Source organism: Sinohyriopsis cumingii, chromosome 11 (genome assembly GCF_028554795.1).
Source record: "Sinohyriopsis cumingii isolate HCF-2022 chromosome 11, ASM2855479v2, whole genome shotgun sequence".
NCBI lineage: Eukaryota > Metazoa > Mollusca > Bivalvia > Unionida > Unionidae > Sinohyriopsis > Sinohyriopsis cumingii.
Window position 1 is genome coordinate 94,850,354 of NC_142971.1, and position 21,283 is coordinate 94,871,636.

The following is a 21,283-nucleotide window of genomic DNA, read 5'->3' on the forward strand; positions in this document are numbered from 1 at the left end:
GTCAAATTCCAACGTGTCACAGTTTTTATAAATAAAAGAGAGGGTCATGGCAATTTATTTACTAGATGTTGCATGACATTGCAGCAGGAATGGGAGTTGTCTTTGTGACAGTGTGACAGTACAACATCATTTTTTGTCTGTGAATTAAAGCCATCTCTGAAGAAAAATAGTTCATTTTTGTGGAGAATTCAAAGTTTCAGTTCATGTGTTACTATCAATAGCCACATGTTTTCATTCTCTAGTCCTCACACATAAGCTGTTTGTTTTGATTCTGGCCAAGCAGCTGGATAATTTAGAGACTGCTTGAAGTATAAACAGCCGTTTCAAAGCCAAAATGTATAAGCTGGCTGAAAATAATTGAGTCAGTCCTAAGCTTCACAGTCCGGTGTATAATCTGTCATATTAGTAGCAAAAGTAGTGTTTTGTTATGGTGTACAAAAAAAGCCTTAAAATCGGTTATTGCTTTTTTTTAGAGTCAATGATTATTTCATTTATATGATGGAATAAATGAGCAAGTTACTGTAATCTCAAGTGAATCACAAATTTAGGAAAGAAGAACATACACATGCATTTTTTGAATGGTGCTCATAACTAAATCAGTTGATAATTTAATAATAATAATAATAATAATAATGGTTTTGGTTTCATATATTGTTAAAGAGAAAACAAGTCTGAAGGGTGAACTTGCATACAAACATGACCTGTGCACAAAGGACAGGTTTGATAGTACAGCATGAATTGCACCCCCCGCCACCCCTTGATTGTCTTCTCTAGTTAAAGAATGACTGCCAAACTTCTACATGATACAACCCCAGGAGATCATGACAATGTGTCAGAGATAGGTGGTGCAATTTTCTGCCAATACATGGAAGACCACTTTCTTTGTTTTATAACAAGGAGGAGATCCTCCGCTTCTTTGATGGGCACAAAACACATTGCTGTAGACTCATGGGATGGAAAAAGTGACACATCATTATCTGCATCTTCCCAGCCCATACAAGCCATCTTTTGGAGCCCCTAGATGACGGCTGTCTTGGTCCTTTCCTGGGGATATACAATTATGAATGCTACAAAATAATGAGTCTATACATGAGCACAGCTTAATATACATGATACTGGGTAATGAGCTTATTCCCAAGAATTGTTACCATGGAACCTCCAATCAGCCTTCAGGAAAACAGGGATGTATCCACTTTAGTTGTGCTCTCCCTCTTTCATACTGTCAAAGGTGTTCCGAATATTTTATACATACAAAAGTCTTAAAAGTATTCTCTAAAGAATTTGCTCACGAAATGTGTTCTTTTTTTCTCTCAGCCATGAATTAGTTGCTTAGCACATGAAAACTATATTCTTTTCCTCTTCAATGAAACAAACATAAACTCACAAAAATATAAGGACACAAAACATATCGATTTAAGCAAATAAACTGAGAATTTCATGATTATTTTTTTATATTCAAGATATAAAATAATAAAGATATATTCTGCATAAACTGAAACATTAAATATATGAAAAAATATATCCACCTTGACCATTTTTCTCTATTTTTAGCTCTGTCTCTCTCTGCAAGTCTCTTGAATCCCGTATTTATCAGTCATGTAAATAACAGGCAGGGATATATTTCACTACACAACCTCAACCAAGAATTAACACAAAATAATGTATATACATTTGGTGACATAATAATGATATATTCCTACACCAAGGCTTTACTAGCACATTTTAGTCATATGGCACAAACCATGAATGACCCTCTGGAAATAAGAAAACTTCAACATGCAGGAAAAGATTGTATGTGTAGCTCACAAATGATTTAAAGGGATGCCCAAAATATGTAAGCCATGAATTAACTATAGTAAAAATTATACAGGTCATGTAGGCATTGAAAACTGATTATTTTAGTAATGGGTGTAATATTTTTTAAATTCGACTATACATACCTTTAAATGGCAATTATTCACTTTATTTGGATTCTCATACATCCACATTTCTTTGGAAGGTCATTATTTACATGCCCCAAGAAATACTTATGACAAAATCAATGTTAAAGTATGTGGACATTTTCTTACAAGATCAACCAAAAGGTGTGATCCAGTACAATCTAGACTGAATGTCATAAGGAAAGCTACACATGTTGATAAACAAATTCATAGCATCCTATATTGTGATGATTAGACTTTATGTGCTCTTTTCTTGACCTAGTTTAATTCCTGGCCACCATTATAACAGTCCATAGCAATCAATAATTTTCATCTGGAAGTTTCTTGATGCCAGTTAATACAATAATCAGGACTAAATAAACTGTGGTAAAACAAAATTAGTATCATATTTTAAAACAACAATGTATATTTGAATAAACTGGCATATAAGACTTATATGATTTTTACTATAATTAGATACAGATGAACATCTTCAGTAGTGATTTCAGTAGTCTTCACAATATTAAAATACACATGCTGAAATTCATGTTAAGGGAATTAACTCTGGCAGGTTGAGAATAGGTAAACAAAGTAAGAAATGGTTAAAAAAAATAAGGTTTTCAGCATATAACGATTAGAAAATGTTTACTTACTGTAATACTGTCAGATGTCAATTTTCTACAATATTGTCAGATGTTGACACTGCAATATTATAAGATGCTGATTTACTGCAATACTGTCAGATGCCTATTTTCTGCAATACTGTCAGATGCCGATTTACTGCAATGGGGGCGCTCACCAATTAATATGTACTTTAGAGAGAGTGACGTATGTAAGGTGAAGTAGTTTGCATTTAAAACATGCACAATGGAGAGAATGTTGGTATACCTATATGCTACAGCAATGTAATGTGGATGATATTTCTTTGGATATTGTACTTTTGGAAATTTTACATGATTTAAGCACACTGCTAACTAAAATGACTGCCCCCTTGTGTTAAAAGATCAGCCTGAATTAGTCTAAAGTACACTATACATAGCAGCTATTAAAATAGGGAAAATGAATTTTGCCAGACTAGACAATACCAGCTTCTGGATGTGCAATGAATGAATTACCAAATATGTAAAATGTAATAAAAGTTATCAGCTCTTTTTTATACAATTTACCTCTGAAGTTCAGGAAGTGAAAATGACCAAGTAGAGCTAGCACTTTTTTGAAAGGTTCACATTTGAAGTAAGGCCAAGCTGTATACTCTATAACCCATGGTACACCCATCAATCATACATCAAAATAAAGGGAATTAAAGGTTCTTTCAATTATACCTAAGATATACAAGGTCTTTTTTAAATAGCCAGTATAACCAGTGAGGAAAGCCAGGGAAATTCTTTTTCTTTAAAATCTTAACCCTATGCAAAATGCGAAACTGTATAGCGCCACCAATACTGTCAGATGTCGATTTACTGCAATGCTGTCAGATGCCAATTTTCTGCAATATTGTCAGATGCCAATTTACTGCAATACTGTCAGATGCCGATTTACTGCAATACTGTCAGATGTTGATTTACTGTAATATTCCCAGATGCTGACTTCCTGCAATATGACATATGTTCACACTGCCATATTGTCAGATGCTGGTTTACTGCAATACTGTCAGATGCTGATTTACTGTAATACTGTCAGATGCTGATTTACTGCAAAACTGTCAGATGTTGATTTACTGCAATATGACATATGTTGACACTGCCATATTGTCAGATGCTGGTTTATTGCAATACTGTCAGGTGATGACTTACTGCAATATTGTTAGATGCTAACTTCTGTAGTAATGTTAGATGTCAAATTACCACAGTACTATCAGATAGATAATGTAATTAAAGGCAATACAGTCTGGCATTGACTAAAAGCAGTATTGTCAAATGCTGACTTACCACAATATTAAAACATTCTGACTGACATCAATATTGCCAGATGCCAACTTACTACAATACTGTCAGATGCTGATTTAACTGCAGTGTTGTCAACACCTGAATTAGTGTTAGCAGATGCTGAATTGGCACATTATCTGATGTAGTTACTTTGACATTGTCTCATGCTGATATGTAGTCTTGATACAAAAAATTACTGTTTTGATCAAGTTAAGACATCAATTCAAAAATGAAACATCACTATGATTTTCTTTGTACATGTTTTTACTTTATTGATGATAAAAGGTTACCTGAGTATTGTACATTTATAAACAATACTGTATACTGTTTCTAGTCTGAATTCAGTTTTCAACACTAAAATACCCGAAAAATTTTAAATTGCACCTACCATGAAAGTAAGCTAATTTCTAACATTCTGCTCTCTAAATGAAGCCTACCTTTAAAATAAACTGCCTTTTTTTTTATGAATTTTGCTCTCAAATGTAAGCAAGCCTTGAAATGAGGCTAATTTCTAGAACATTTTGCTATCAAAAGGAAGCTAGCCTTGAAACAAGCTAGCAAATTTCTACAACATTTGGCTTTCACAAGTTAGTCAGCCTTGAAACAAGCTAGCAAATTTCTACAACATTTGGCTTTCACAAGTTGGCCAGCCTTGAAAATAAGCTTCCTAACTTCTGAAAATAAGCCACCTTATATCTGACATTTTGGTTTCAAAAGTATGCCACTCTTGAAATAAATTGCTTAATTTCTAGATATTTTGCCTTCAAAACTAAGCCAGGTTTGAAGATCAGCTGCCTAATATATTGAATATAAATCCTGCATGTATGTCAGTTAACACATTAAGAATGAATCTTATGTCCTAACAAAAGAAGCATGCAAGTTGCAAACCATATGTTAAATTATAAAACCATGTATCAATTAAAATATTACAAAAATGTTCTCAATAAAAGTATTTTAAACTGTCAAATTCTTCTAACAAATAAAATGAGAAGTTAAACAAATTTTTGGTATACAACAGTAAAATAGTACTGTGCATACTTGCTCATAAGTCTATCTGCAAACTGTACAGATCCAGATTTGCCATCGCATGAGTCAACAGGTCTAGGTCTGTGTGGTTTGTTAGGTCAGTAATAAGAAGAACCAACAACATGGATCATTATGATATGGCACATAAGGATCTTTGTTGTTTGCATTTTGACTAAACTAATAAGCAAGTATATAAGGTAAGCAGTTTAAAAATTGCCTTTATGACAAGCACTAATTTCTCAAGTTTATTTAGGTCACTGTGATGTGTTAAATTATTTTTAAAAAATGCATGGCATAAGCATGGTTCATCGCAAGAAATGGGAAGTTGTTTTATGGTAAACGGAAATGCATGATACTGATACACAGTAAATAATATGTATCACCAAATATAGAAATACAGATGGTTAAATTACCCAATCTAGAAATACAGATGGTTAAATTACCCAATATAGAAATACAGATGGTTAAATTACCCAATATAGAAATACAGACGGTTAAATTACCCAATCTAGAAATACAGATGGTTAAATTACCCAATCTAGAAATACAAATGGTTAAATTACCAAATATAGAAATACAGATGGTTAAATTACCCAATATAGAAATACAGATGGTTAAATTACCCAATCTAGAAATACAAATGGTTAAATTACCCAATCTAGAAATACAAATGGTTAAATTACCAAATATAGAAATACAGATGGTTAAATTACCCAATATAGAAATACAGATGGTTAAATTACCCAATCTAGAAATACAGATGGTTAAATTACCCAATCTAGAAATACAAATGGTTAAATTACCAAATATAGAAATACAGATGGTTAAATTACCCAATATAGAAATACAGATGGTTAAATTACCCAATCTAGAAATACAAATGGTTAAATTACCAAATATAGAAATACAGATGGTTAAATTACCCAATATAGAAATACAGATGGTTAAATTACCCAATCTAGAAATACAAATGGTTAAATTACCCAATCTAGAAATACAAATGGTTAAATTACCAAATATAGAAATACAGATGGTTAAATTACCCAATATAGAAATACAGATGGTTAAATTACCCAATCTAGAAATACAGATGGTTAAATTACCCAATCTAGAAATACAAATGGTTAAATTACCAAATATAGAAATACAGATGGTTAAATTACCCAATATAGAAATACAGATGGTTAAATTACCCAATCTAGAAATACAAATGGTTAAATTACCCAATATAGAAATACAAATGGTTAAATTACCCAATATAGAAATAAAAACGGTTAAATTACCCAATATAGAAATACAAACAGTGAAATTACCAAATATAGAAATACAAATGAAAGTAACAAATGAGAAAAATATGTAGTATAAAAAATATAGAAAATACACATGATGGTATTCCAACTCACATCACATCACTTGCTTTAACATCTAGTATTCAGTTATCTTGACATATGGACTATGTTGTCATGTACATAGCACTGAATTTCAACAAAATTTTTAATTAATAGACAAATTTCTTGTTTACACTTTTTATTCAAATGCACTAACAAAAACTTCATACACCTGTATTTGTATTTGTATATATAAAAAAGTGTGTATTTAGGTATGTGTGAAATTACAGATAAAAGTCTCACATCTGTTAAGTTGATGAATGAGAAAATTGAAACTTATTAGTACATCTCATATAATTCCCCAAATGTATTAATGACAACATGGAAAAGACAATTAGGAAGCAAAAAATATATTTCATGAGAATTCTGATATGAAATTCAATAGAAAGGCTCTGTTTATAATTGAATATGCATAGTAAAAATGTAATGGAAGATATAAAGTCTGAGATTCAGTTTACATCAATTCTACTATCATAAACAATGTGTGATAACTCTTGCATTGATGCAAAACTAAGTATAACAGTTCCTGACAAGCAATCAGCGTTAAAAGCCTTCATTCTAACATCATGATCTCCATTCAATTTATAGTTGGTTGAGAAAAGCTGTGTCAAGAGTTTTCTATTTTCTAGGAGTCAGGGACAATACTACTGACAGACTGGTATCATATTTGTAAAATGACAGACTGGTATCATATTTGTAAAATGATACACTGCATGCTCCTGATACCCCTAAATGCTTGATCTTATCAAATCACTCTCAAGTGGTTTTCAACAAAATGTTTTCAAAGGTTTATATTTCTGGGAGGAAATAGTAGCCATGCCTGGTGGTATATTGTTATCAATACTAAATTTGGAAAACAAAGTTCATGCTTTGATCCTTAATTAAATTTGGTATAAACAGTCTTGCAGGTTTGGAGACATTGCTATTTTAAATCTTCTGAAATTTTAGTAATGGTGGCCATGCTTGATGACATATCAGTATAAATTATACAAAATTAATGGTTCTAGGGTCCATAAATGCTTGCAGACAAATTTAGTTGCATGTAAAATTAATTATGCAGCTTTTGTGGTAAAAATTGCAAAGCTGACAGCTGATGCATGACAGATGAACACATTATGCTTCTTGCTAACTCATTTGGCCTTATGACAAGAACCATATTTGATAAAATTTAATCAAAGCATCATATTTCGTCTTTCCTGGTGTTGACAAAGACACACACAATATACAAGGTATCCTATATAATTTAACATCACCTAACAAAATTAACATCAGTATTAGAACACATTTTAATATTTTAAAAATTGTATTTATGAAAAATAGTAAGTTTACCATTTTCTGGTTTGTATTCAAAGTTTCAAAAGATTCAAACTTTTAGCAGCTTTAAATTGTATTGGCCAAATATATGGTATTTTAATTCTGGAGATCATCCATTGCAAAAACCCAGGCCCACTGACATGGCATCATGCTGGATGGAATTGCTGGTATCTCAAGTTCAATCCCTTTGGAATGGGATGCTGGTTTCCTCCATGAGATTGGTGATGGGTAGCCAAGGAGAGTAACTACAGTGGCCTTAGATGGAGAAGGTGATGCTAGGTAAAGAGTATCACTTGTTGGCCAGTCCAACACTATGGCAAACACCCTGGTTCCAGTATCTAATTTCTTTGATGTGTACCTGCATAAAAATAAGTGTTAAATATGATATATACCATTTGTTCAAAAGAAGATTCAAGATTATTTTAAAAATAACATGAGTAACATGAATGGCACATTATAGGCCTGTCCCAAATTTGTTAGTTTTCTAAGTAGGTAAGTGAAATTTTTGTTGTTGTGGGTTTAACACATTTTTAAAGCAGACGATAGGCTATATGTGGTGGCCAATGTATCTAGTGCATGACAAACCCAGGAAAACCCAAGTAAGAACCACTAACCCACAGGAATCTACAAGCAAGCTTTTTCACATATCCACATTGGACAAACCCTAGGCTTGAACCCATGTGGACTGAGGTGACTGGTAGATCACTCAGCCACCTGGGGCTGCCATGAAATTTCTGTACTGAATCAATATATCTTCTTTCAGCCAGTGACCTTGACTTTTGTCCTAGAAAATTAAAGATTTCTTCCCTATCCAAAGTGCACGCCATCAACAACATTTGGCTAGGACTGTGATAAAGAACCATTTTTGTTCAAGTCAGTGATCCTGACTTTCTGACCCCCAAATCAATAGCCTTTATATTTACTCCAAGTGTGAGCCATCCATATAGTTTGGTTGTAATGCACAACTAGTGTTATTGTACATAAAACCCATTTCTTTTTTCAGTGAATTTAATGACATGACCTTTCACCTAAAAATTAGTGTGATTCTTCCTTACACCAAGTACAAGACATCCAAAATGTTTGTGAGACATGTCAGGTAGAACTAATATTACTGTGTAAAGACTATTTTTTATTCTTTCAGTGATAATGGTCTTGACCTTTGACCTTCTGGCTCCAAAATTAAAAGGATTCATTAAGTTCAAGCTGTCTACAAAAACTGGCGACCAAAAATCATGGTTTGTTTGTTGTCTGAGTTCCAATGACACTTTTAATACATTACTGGCCATATTATGCCAAGAAATGGAAACTATGTGCCTTTCCCAAGGAAAGACAGAGTCAGTTTACCGAGGCTGACCAACACTCTACCAACTGAGCTATTGTGACTACCATCACAGACGATGGATGGAGAACCTGAGTTATTGTGCAGAAACCATTTTTCTGCTATCAGTCTGAGCAACCTTTGTCTTTGATTCCAAAATCAATTGGGTTCTTCTTTACCCCAGTGCAAACCATCCAGAATGTTTTGCAACTGTAAGATGGTAAAGAACTCCAGTTATTGTGAGGAAACCATTTTCTACCATTTAGTCAGAGACCATGACTCGTTTGCTGTTAAGCCCACAATTGATGGAGTTCTTTACCATTTACAAGCTATGCCATCAACAAAGTTTCATTAGTTATACAAGGCGGACAAGTTATTGTGAAGAAACCAAATTCATAAAAGATGGATGAATGGAAAATATCACAACATAATATGATGTGCTTTTTTTTGGGCATATAAAAACTAAAGTGAGAAAGAAAGATGCAAAGCCCTTACACAGAGGAGGAACTATGACCATGAATGATCCAATATGCTACAGTACTGAAATTATTGTTTTTTTACAAATAAAACAGAAATATACTAACACTAGTGATGTAAAGAATTCAGTATTTACTGCCAGCATTCACTCTGCCTACTATCATGTGGCAAGTGACTGTATTGTCTGGCTACTGTATCAATTCAGTATCCCATATGGTTAGTAAATTATTCAAGGTAAAAAATCTATTTTATTTATGATTTTTAAGCAAAGTCTGTTAAAGTTTTCAACACACCTTCTTTGTAGTGTGTAAATGTAGTGATTCTTGTGGTTATTAGTGATGTCATGAAATCTTTGCTATGACTTTACATTCAGTAAGTTTTAAGATTTTTAAGAGGACCACTGTGGCAGACATATTGGATGTCAGGTCAGGCCCTTTTCATTTAGGACTTAAGAATCCTTTTAGTGAAACCCCATGTTGATATGACCATCCATTCAGGAGGAGCAACAGTATATCATTTGTTCTGTGAGGGAGGAGAGGGGTAAACTAGTTTTAATAAAGTAATGCTTACCTGCCACTAATGATTTGCTTACCTCTTCTGGGACTTAAGAACCCTCATCAATGCTAAGAAATTCCTTTAGATGGAAAGTTCTACAACAGAAAAGAATACAGATCCAGTCTGACTGCCACACCATAGGGCCATGCTAAATAGTCTTCCTCTTTGCCTGGATCTGGACAAAACATTGGACATCAAAGCAAGGAGAAAGGACAGAGTCTCACAATAGTGACCAGTAAGATCACTTTATTAATTTTAGTTTTAACCCATTCCACCCCTCAAAAAAACATTTTAATAGCAGTAATACCTTACTTGTTATTACTGCCTTACTTAAATTGCCAGTTCAGAAGCAGGCTGACGGCCTCAAAAACTGGTATAAAAATGATATACTCACTCTCATGGTAGTAGCAATGCTTACAATAATTTTGCAGCAACTTAGGTCACATTTCATGCTGTAACTACTTGGTAAAATTACAAAATGCCTTCACGCCTGTTTGCCAAAGACTGCAGATAGAAGGTTAAGAAAGTAGTATGTCACTGCCAAAATATGTTTTTCATAACATTCTCAAATGATGAACATCATGGGTTTTAATATCTGTAAACAAAAGATCCCTCACAGTAAGAGACTGAAAAGTTCTCTTGACAGTGAGGACAATCCACCTGGAAATGGTGGACAGCAAGATATGTTTGGAGCCCTTAATAGGTTTTCAAAATACTTGATAAGATCTGAAAGATGTAGATAAGAACAAAAGAAACGACCTTTAGATAACTTAGACAGGGTTAATCAAAAGCCCTTAATAACTGAGACTGATTATTCTCTCTTAAACAGGAAGGAAGAAAATACTCCACTGCAGTTCAAGAGGGACAGCAAAGATCAATGTATTTCTTACTGCACCAATAACAGAAGAGTCTGCTTCAAAACGTTTCCTGGTGGATTGATCACTTGAGATGAGCCAAGCGTTAAGGTTGACAATCTGTGGGTTGCCGTGGAGAAGAGACTCCCAGCTCTGCCGTAGTAGTTCCTTCCTCTGAGGTAATGTTCTTGGTTAGTCTACGAACAGGTAGAGCAAATGACTGAACTGCACTCACTGGGGGTACAGAAGGACTATCAGAATGAGCCTGACAGTTGAAGTCCTGACTTTGCTGAGCACTTTTGGAATCATTCAGAAAAGTGAAAAGGAGTAAGCAAACAGGTGATCATCCGACCTAAGCCTGAAGGCATCCACAGCATAGCCCTCTTATCTAGGACTAAGCAAACATAAAAGGGGAGCTTATTGTCTGATTGTGAACATATCTGTCATAGCGCCCCACCCCCAGTCTAAACAAAGACTCTAGATGAACTGGTGCAGAGACCATTCCAAAAGAATAACTTGCCTATCTTGGACAGACTGTCTGTCAGAATCCTTTTCTTGCCCAGAATATGGTAAACATTTCAAGAAAACCCTTCAGAGGCTGCCCAGGAAAGGATGTTCCACACCTCCATGCAAGAAGAAGCATATCTACCTCTCTGCCATTTGAGGTACACTACTACTGATGTGTCACACAATGACTCCTTATTTGGTTGACATACCCTTTGTTGGGCTATATGAATATCATCGTCGTTTCTAAATTGTTAATGTGAAAACAAGCTTTCTCCTGGGACCATGAGCCCTCAAGAACTACATATATATCAATATCAACCCCTAGAGAGGAATAAGCATAAGTATTACTAATATACGTGGCAAAAAGCATAATATTAACATAAAGAGTATAATTCATGTTACAAGCCATGATCACAGGAAACTCTATGAAAATGTATATTTGGTTTTGCTACTAACCTGGATATGCTGCTGGTAAAAATTATTGTCACAAATGGGTAAAACACATGTGGATTAGTTCCATAATACAAACACAAAACATATGAACAAATTATTTATACACAATGCTTATTTAACTAGTATATATGTCCAAGTTAATGATCCTAAATTGCACAAATTATGCAATGAGCATGATGTGTTTTATTTGCATGCTGTACAACATGTACTGGTAACTGTTTCTCAAATTTTCATAAAAGCATTGTTGACTTTTTCCTTTTTCTGACTGACATGTTTTTAATTTTAAAAAGATCCCTCTCCTCTAAAAATTTTCAGTCAAATAATGTCCACGAGTCACAACGATAAAGCCTCTTTCACTTAACATTTAGTGCCATTATTTTAAAAAGTTTAGACTGCCCTGATACCTAAATATATTTATCAAAGTATAATGAATCTGTCACAAAAGTCTTCAACAGAAGAAACCCATCTATTTTTGTTTAAATGTGTCACATACAGCTACTACAAAACTGAAAAAGAAGAAAATACATGTAGGTCTATGATGGACAATTGCACTCTTCTGTTATTCTTAAGCTGTCTTCTTTTTATAAAAAAATATTCTCAAATTTATATTGTGTGGGATTTGAGAGATGATAGTAAAAATGACGAACACCACTATTTATTGCTTTATTTCAATTTGCTTCATGTACCAAAAAAGTTTAATCCATATACATGCAAGCGTTCATATATAATGAGGTGAAAAAAAGGGTAACGATTATGCCAAAAGCATAATGGTTGGCATATAACTAACCATCCTGGCTTAAAGTAAGCATCCCAACCAAATCTGACATGTTACTAAACAGACAGGAGTGGGGCTTGGGAGCATGCATTGGTTACAAACTGGTCCTGATTGGCCCACAAACTCAAGTTCACCTATAGGAGAAATTGGAGAGGGTGTGAGTAGGGTCTTCCTAAGAGAACCAGGAGGGATAGGTAATGACAAACTGATGAGATCATAACTTGAAGTGATGACAAAACAGCCAGGATTTTGTCTATCCTTTCCAGTGGAGCACAAACACAACCAAGGTTCTTGATGGGGTTTATCCCAATGTAAACAAAATCATGAGAAGGGTTTTCTCTAGGTTCAGATTAAGTCCTAGCTGGGTCACCATAGACCAGCAGAGGGACAGATCTTGCAGAAGATACTCTTTTAGGATCTTGTACAACAATCAGTCACTGAAATACTGGAGATCATTAGAACCCTTGGGTGGGTGGCAACTACTTCCATCACCCTGGTAAAGCTCTGGGAAATGAGCCTAGATCCAACAGAGGGCTCAAAATTTTAAAACCAGATCCTGGCAAAGCTGACATATTTTACTTTGTGAAATTGTGAAAGGCTTCTCCTGAAGAATGATGCCGAAAATTTAAGGAGGCTGCTGCAAAAATATCAGCATGCAAGGCTATGGTGACAAGCAATCTAGCCTTAAGTTCCAGATAAGCCCAGGGCCCTGTCCAAGAAGAAAGATCCCATATATGTCTGGGAATGAGAAGTCTATTTCCAAGTCCCACAGGACTCAGAGAAGGTTCCCATACCCTGCTGGGATCAAGATGTCTTAATCCAAAGATCTAATACCCCCTTGGAATTGAAGAGAATGGGATCCTATACTCTCCTGGATGCCCGAAAATAATGAGGAAGGCGTTTCTTCCTCTCCTTATAGGTACACCACCTCTAAGCAATGAGCCATGAAACCTAATCAGAGTGCACACACACTGAGTACATGCCAAGCAGTTGGGGTAATTATCCAAATTTATGTTCACACTTGCCCACTATGTGACAATTTACTCTGAAATGCAAACATATAAAACAAAATATTCTATATAAAAATTTGCTGGAAAAAAATAATTTCAGAACTGAGAAAAAGTAGGAAATACTTACCCTATAGAGACGAGTATAATTTAATTTGATCACTGCTATATTTAACATGATTGTAATTCTCTAATTTAAAGTGCTAAAATTTTCCATGCGAGCTTAGAATAACACTCAAAGTCACAAAGACTGAGGGTATTATTAATCAATCAGAATAAAAAAAATGATAAAGCTGCCAACTTTGGAACATGAAAAAGGCACAATATCCACAAGTGAATCTGCACACATCTGATTGGTACAAGAAAAGTGGAATGGTATTCTGCATGGCCTATAATGTGAGAGTCAGACTGGGTCTGTCTTCTTTCTGTTCTAAATGTTCTAGAACTTTCCACCTAATGGGAGGATGGATTTACTAAGCGTGGACAATGGTGCTTCTGTGCAGAAGAGGTTGGCAAGGTAATAGTGGCAGGCACTGTATTATAGCAGCTAGAGTTTCAAAATGGCCAATATGGTGACCATATTGGATGTCCACAAGGAACCATTTTCATTTATGATCAATGAAACATCATAAGAAGGCTTCTGGTAAAAACACTATATAATATGACTTTCCTTTCAGCAGAATAGTATTTTTAAGATATATGAGCAACACCATTTACACTTAGAACCAACAAGACCTTGTACTAAGTTTCATGGCAATCCTATAAGTAGTTTAGGAGAAGTAATATCTTGTGCTAATGGATGGATGGATGCCAGCTATGTGGGTTCGATCCCCAGCTGAGTCATACCAAAGATTTACAAAAATGGTACTAACAGCTGCCTTGCTTGGTGCTCAGCATTAAGAGGTTAGTGTTAGGACTGGTTGGCCCGGTGTCAGGATAATAAGACTGGGTGGGACATCATGCTACGTGTCAACAGCATGATGCCCCAATGCTAGACATCACTATAACTGTCACTCTGGAGATATCGTAGTGATATGACTGAAAAATTGTTAAAGCTATGTTAAAATAAATCCAAAATCACATCACATCATGTCAGCTATGTTGGATATCACCAGTCTATGAATGGTCGAGTTAAAATGATGTTTTAACACAAATTCTCTATAACTGTCAAAAGTGGCTGATGATGACATGACTGAGTTTAATATTATTCAGGATTTATTAAATTAATTCTCAACACACAGAAGTTATGGAATGTTACAGAAACAAAGCATAAATGTTGCGAGGATGCACTGCTGCCACGGTAAAAACTATAATGGTCTTCTCTTACACTGCAAAATAATTATTGTCCTATTTTAAACTATTGTTAATGATTTACATTTTACAAATTAAATCAGCTAAAATATTACAAAAAATATTATTACTGACAGTTCTGTATCTTAATTGTGCCATTTTTATACTGAGTCATTATTTTCTGCTGAGGAATAAAATTAATTATTATTATGCATCATTTGTAATATTTTCAATGATCTTTTGAAGAACTCTATTTTCATCTTTATGTTAGCTAAAGTGATCTTTCATAACTTGACTGATCAAAGAAAAAAACAACAAGAATGGGATTATTTCCTTTGACAAACTATCGAAGAGAAATACTATAAAAACTACGGGCATTAATCCTATCTATTAATATATAATACAAAAGTTAACCATATTTGCATTATTTAACAAAATAAATAAATAGCAACTAATATATTTTTATTTATCAGTGAAAATTATACACATATTACTGAATAAAGCACACATGCAATAATTTTCTAATAAGCCCAAAAGCCATAGTCTGTGTAATTTCTGGTTCATGCATACACATGAGGTCATGATTGACCAATCTGGCATTTTAGTAAGAGAAACCACTTCTAAATATCATTAAATAAGCAATCATTAATAATAATAATAATAACAACAAAATGCCAATATCAGGTTAAGTTAATCTTGATTTGTCATAAACCATTTTATATTTATCAATATTTTTATTTTCTTTATTTTCTTGCATTTGTCAGCAATTAATTTATGAAACAGATATGTATTAAATCAAACAGACATATGCAGAGTAAAAAGGAAAATATTTATGATTTGAATCAAGGAATTAACAGATAAAACAATCTGGCAAATTTCCATGACACATTTCTGACACTTCTGAACCAATTTATTTGTTGATTGGTGGTCCCTAATGAATACATACATTCTGTAAAAATCGGATGATATGTGTGTCACACCCTCATGGAAGATTTCTGATGGTTATAGAGAATTCATACTAATATTTAATTCCTCTTACCATACATTAGGAGCGTAGGTATCATTCTGATAAGACCAAGGCTTTGTTCCATATATGGCCTCCCCATTCACCCCCAGCCACTGTCCCATTTGTCTAAGTCTCTCCTCAAAGATAGGCTTTATTAACCCATCCTTGCTGGGACCCACATCCATTAAAATATTTCCACCACAACTGCAAAGAAAAAAGAAATTACTATGCACATCGCTGAAATAATTAGACACAAATTCAATGATGCAAGAATTAGAGTTTTACAGACACAAGTCCAATGAAGGTAATGATACTCCACTGGCATGGAAGTATTTTTGTGTGGTTTATTTCTGATCAAGATGGAATATTACAATTTTTTTTAATGAAAATCTGTTTATTTGGGACGGGACCTGTGAAGAACTATTTACTGCAAACTTCCTGGTGATCATTACCCAGGGGGTAGAAAAACATGGTAGTCCTTGATAACCTACTCTCAAAATCTAGCAGATATTTTGCTTACAGAGTAAGACTGTAATTGTAATGGGGAATGATTCCATACTAATTCAAGTTTGAGATTTTGTTCAAATTAATTTCTACTTTTCAGAGGCAGACTATCCATTTAGACATTTTCATTAACAATGTTTTCGAGCTAAAATGGACTGCACTTGTGTTTTGTTTTAATTTAACATTGATTCATAAAGTCATTTTAGACTTTGCTGTCTTCATTTACAATCACTCATTCATTCATTCATTCATTTAACCATTCATTCATTCATCTAGTCCTTCAGAGCACATACTTGTATAAACCCACTTTTAGTTCTAGCAATGCAAACCTTGTCAAACAGGTATTATCAACCTGCAGATTGTAAGTGCAAGTTCAGTCTTCTCTGTAGTTTGCCATTTGCATCATTACACTTCATCAAGTTTACATCCTTACAGTTCACCTCAGTTTACATCTTTACAGTTCATCTGACTTTACATCACTACAGTTCATCTCAGTTTACATCCTTACAGTTCATCTGACTTTACATCATTACAGCTCATCAGTTTACATCATTACAGTTCAACTGAGTTTACATCCTTACAGTTCATCAGTTTACATCCATACAGTTCATCTCAGGTTACATCATTACAGTTCAACTGAGTTTACATCATTACAGTTTATCAGTTTACATCCTTACAGTTCATCTCAGATTACATCATTACAGTTCAACTGAGTTTACATCCTTACAGTTCATCTCAGTTTACATCCTTAAAGTTCATCAGTTTACATCTTTACAGTTCATCTGACTTTACATCCTTACAGTTCATCTCAGTTTACATCATTACAGTTCATCTGACTTTATATAATTACAGTTCAAATGAGTTTACATCATTACAGTTCATCAGGTTACATCATCACAGTTCATCAGTTTACATCTTTACAGTTCATCTGACTTTACATCACTAAGTTCATCTCAGTTTACATCATTACAGTTCATCAGTTTACATCATTACAGTTCATCTGACTTTACACCATTACAGTTCAACTCAGTTTACATCATTACAGTTCATCGGGTTACATCATTAAAGTTCAACTGAGTTTACATCCTTACAGTTCATCTCAGTTTACATCATTACAGTTCATCAGTTTACATCATTACAGTTCATCTGACTTTACATAATTACAGTTCATCTCAGTTTACATCATTACAGTTCATCTGACTTTACATTATCACAGTTCATCTCAGTTTACATCAGAGTTCATCTCAGTTTACATCATTACAGTTCATCTCTGTTTACATCATTACAGTTCATCTCAGTTTACATCATTACAGTTCATCTCAGTTTACATCATCATAGTTCATCTCAATTTACATCATTACAGTTCATCTCAGTTTACATCATTACAGTTCATCTCAGTTTACATCATTACAGTTCATCTGACTTTACATTATCACAGTTCATCTCAGTTTACATCATCAGAGTTCATCTGTTTACATCATTACAGTTCATCTTAATTTACATCATTACAGTTCATCTCAGTTTACATCATCACAGTTCATCTCAGTTTACAACATTACAGTTCATCTTAATTTACATCATTACAGTTCATCTCTGTTTACACCATTACAGTTCACCTCAGTTTACATCATCACAGTACATCTCAATTTACATCATTACAGTTCATCTTAGTTTACATCATTACAGTTCATCTTAATTTACATCATTATGGTTCATCTCAGTTTACATTACAGCTCATCTCAGTTTACATCATTACAGTTCATCTGACTTTACATCATTACAGTTCAACTGAGTTTACATCCTTACAGTTCATCTCAGTTTACATCATTACAGTTCATCAGGTTACATCATCACAGTTCATCAGTTTACATCTTTATAGTTCATCTGACTTTACATCATTAAGTTCATCTCAGTTTACATCATTACAGTTCATCAGTTTACATCATTATAGTTCATCTGACTTTACACCATTACAGTTCATCTCAGTTTACATCATTACAGTTCATCGGGTTACATCATTACAGTTCAACTGAGTTTACATCCTTACAGTTCATCTCAGTTTACATAATTACAGTTCATCAGTTTACATCATTACAGTTCATCTGACTTTACATAATTACAGTTCATCTCAGTTTACATCATTACAGTTCATCTGACTTTACATTATCACAGTTCATCTCAGTTTTTTACATCATCAGAGTTCATCTCAGTTTACATCATTACAGTTCATCTCTGTTTACATCATTACAGTTCATCTCAGTTTACATCATTACATTTCATCTTACTTTACATCATAACAGTTCATCTCAGTTTACATTACAGTTCATCTCAGTTTACATCATCACAGTTCATCTGACTTTACATCATTAAAGTTCATCTCTGTTTACACCATTACAGTTCATCTCAGTTTACATCATCACAGTACATCTCAATTTACATCTTTACAGTTCATCTTAGTTTACATCATTACGGTTCATCTTAATTTACATCATTACGGTTCATCTCAGTTTACATTACAGTTCATCTCAGTTTACATCATCACAGTTCATCTGACTTCACATCATTACAGTTCATCTCAGTTTACATTACAGTTCATCTCAGTTTACATTATTACAGTTCATCTCAGTTTACATCATTACAGTTCATCTCTGTTTACATCATTACAGTTCATCTCTGTTTACATCATTACAGTTCATCTTATTGTAAATCCAATACTATTAACCCTAATTTCTAAATAGTTAAGGAACTGTTGCTTTTGCAACATATGAAAGGTTGCTGGAAATGGTTCTTTGAAAACTCAGTATGACCAGCAATTCAGAATAAGTAGCACAAAAAAAGGTTTCCAAGAGGCTTTAATGGTAGCAAATAAATGTCAAAGAAGCGTAAGTTTCATTTATCACCCACCCAACTGCCACTAAACCTACACCTCTCAAAGTTGTATTATTAAGATTTTCAAGATGGCCAATGCAATAGCTATAGAATGTACGAGAGGTGCCATTTTCATCTGATGCCTGGTAGATATAGAAACAAGTCTGCATGCCAAGCTTGTGGACATCCTCTGGACTGCAGTTACAAAGCAGTAGCCATAAGATTTTCAAAAATTGCCATCAATACTGCCATAGTCAGCAGGATATCTTTTTCATTTGGCATGACACCATTGTGGGGGGAAAAATAAGTCCTCAGGACCACTGTGCATGTTGAATATTAGCAGGGCACCTGTTTCACTTGGAATAGACAAGTCCTCAGAATAACTGTGCATGTCAAGTTTTGGCAGGACACCTTTTTCATTTGGGAAGATAAGTACTCGTGACAACTGTGGATGTCAAATTTTGGCGTGATACTTTTTCCACTTTGGACAGACTAGCCATCAGGACAACTGCCAATGTCAAATTATGACAGACCACTGTACAACTGTGCATGTTAAGCTTTACAATCATCTTTCATGCAGTTCAGAGAAATTAAATACTAGATGTTATATTTTTACAAACATGCCCTAATGGCCGTCCATAAAAAAGCTCACTCAAAAATAAACTGATACTATGTGGAAAGTTTGGCACAAAAATCTGCATTGTGTATCCATGGATACACAGAAACAAGCTTACTAGATTTCATGTACCCAAGTGAAATGGTTTCACATAAACATGCATATTTCATTTGTCTAGGTCAAGTGGTTTCTGTGTAATCATGCCTAAAAGTCTTCAAAGCTACTGACAACATTATTGCATAGCTAGCTAGAAGTGAGGATGGCAAGGTAATTGGTTGATCTGTATTGTATTGTACTGAATGCCTGTAGATAACTTCAGTACTTTATTGGAGCACCCCTAATTGGTGAGGTAGAATGATGAACCATACACTCCCCAACCTGTGACATGAAGTGATTAGGGGAGTGACACAAGTGGAGGAAACTTAAGTACCTGGAGGTAACATTGGATGGAAGGCAGGCCCTTTAGACATATCATTACTGCACTTTTTGCTGGGTTTGAACCATAAAGACACTGGTCTGCGATCAAAAACAGTTCATGCTTCAGTAAGTTAAATAATCTGTACTTTTAACCATGGAAGAACCCTATTATGTACTGGATGCCACTTAGAAAGACAGTCAAATTTAGTAGATAAATTTTCCTTGTTCCTTGACAGTTTTCACTTTATTATGTAATCACATATGATTTTAACACTCTAAAACCTATTCTTGGCACAATAGTAACTAGATAATGGGTAACTCAAAACATATCAGGCCATATCTAATAAAACTTTGTTGACAACTGGCTTTTAAAAATCTTAAAAGGGTCCAATCAAGGATTTAGAGATATGGAGCCAATGGTTCACTGATATTTTCTAAAAGGACCAGGTCAGATTTTGATGGGAGAATATTTTGCCTGGGTTGTGTTTTTGTAGTTTTTCATAGAAAAATAAACTTTTTAAAATGTCCCACTATGCAACTCATAATATTAGTGTAAGTAAATTAATGTTCAAGTTATTTGTTTATCTGAATCAAGTCTTTGTGTCATATCATTGGCATTCTTCCCCGACTTAAATGATAGGAACTATCCATCATTTAATTCCCAGCCTAATAAATTGCTACAAATGGAGTACCTATAAAAGATAGTCAGGCCCTATGTGAGAAGTCAAAGGTTTCTCTAATTTTAACACTGAATTAAATGTACTTATGGTGCTTTACTTGTGCACCATTTAGTATGCCATTGCCATTACTCACTGACAATGTGTTCGCTTTTACTTTTAAAAAGTATTTATATAGGAACCTGAATCTGCTTTGCAAAGCAAACATATAAAGAGACAACTGAAAATCACTTCATATGTATTTATCTACAGTGTGATAAATTTTAAATTACCACTACCTCACTGTACTGTCTTTATTCTGCATGAATCTGAGATACAAATTCTGACTTTGACCAAGTTTTTACTATTGTCATGCAAAGCCATGATGCCTATAACAAAGTTCTTTCC

The 21,283-nt window shown here is 34.1% G+C and overlaps 1 protein-coding gene across 1 annotated transcript in view; it reads right to left on the reverse strand.

The window, feature by feature from the left end:
* Positions 1-1,433: 1,433 nt before the first annotated feature.
* The window catches only part of LOC149789037 (alpha-L-fucosidase-like), a 42,524-nt gene continuing 22,674 nt past the window's right edge, over positions 1,434-21,283 (reverse strand). Inside the window, exons 7-8 of the mRNA XM_089975213.1 lie at positions 15,848-16,018; positions 1,434-7,930 (exon numbers count right to left, since the gene is read on the reverse strand). Coding sequence (XP_089831339.1) covers positions 7,669-7,930; positions 15,848-16,018 — 433 coding nt within the window. The 3' untranslated portion in view covers positions 1,434-7,668. The remainder of the gene's footprint in view (positions 7,931-15,847; positions 16,019-21,283) is intronic.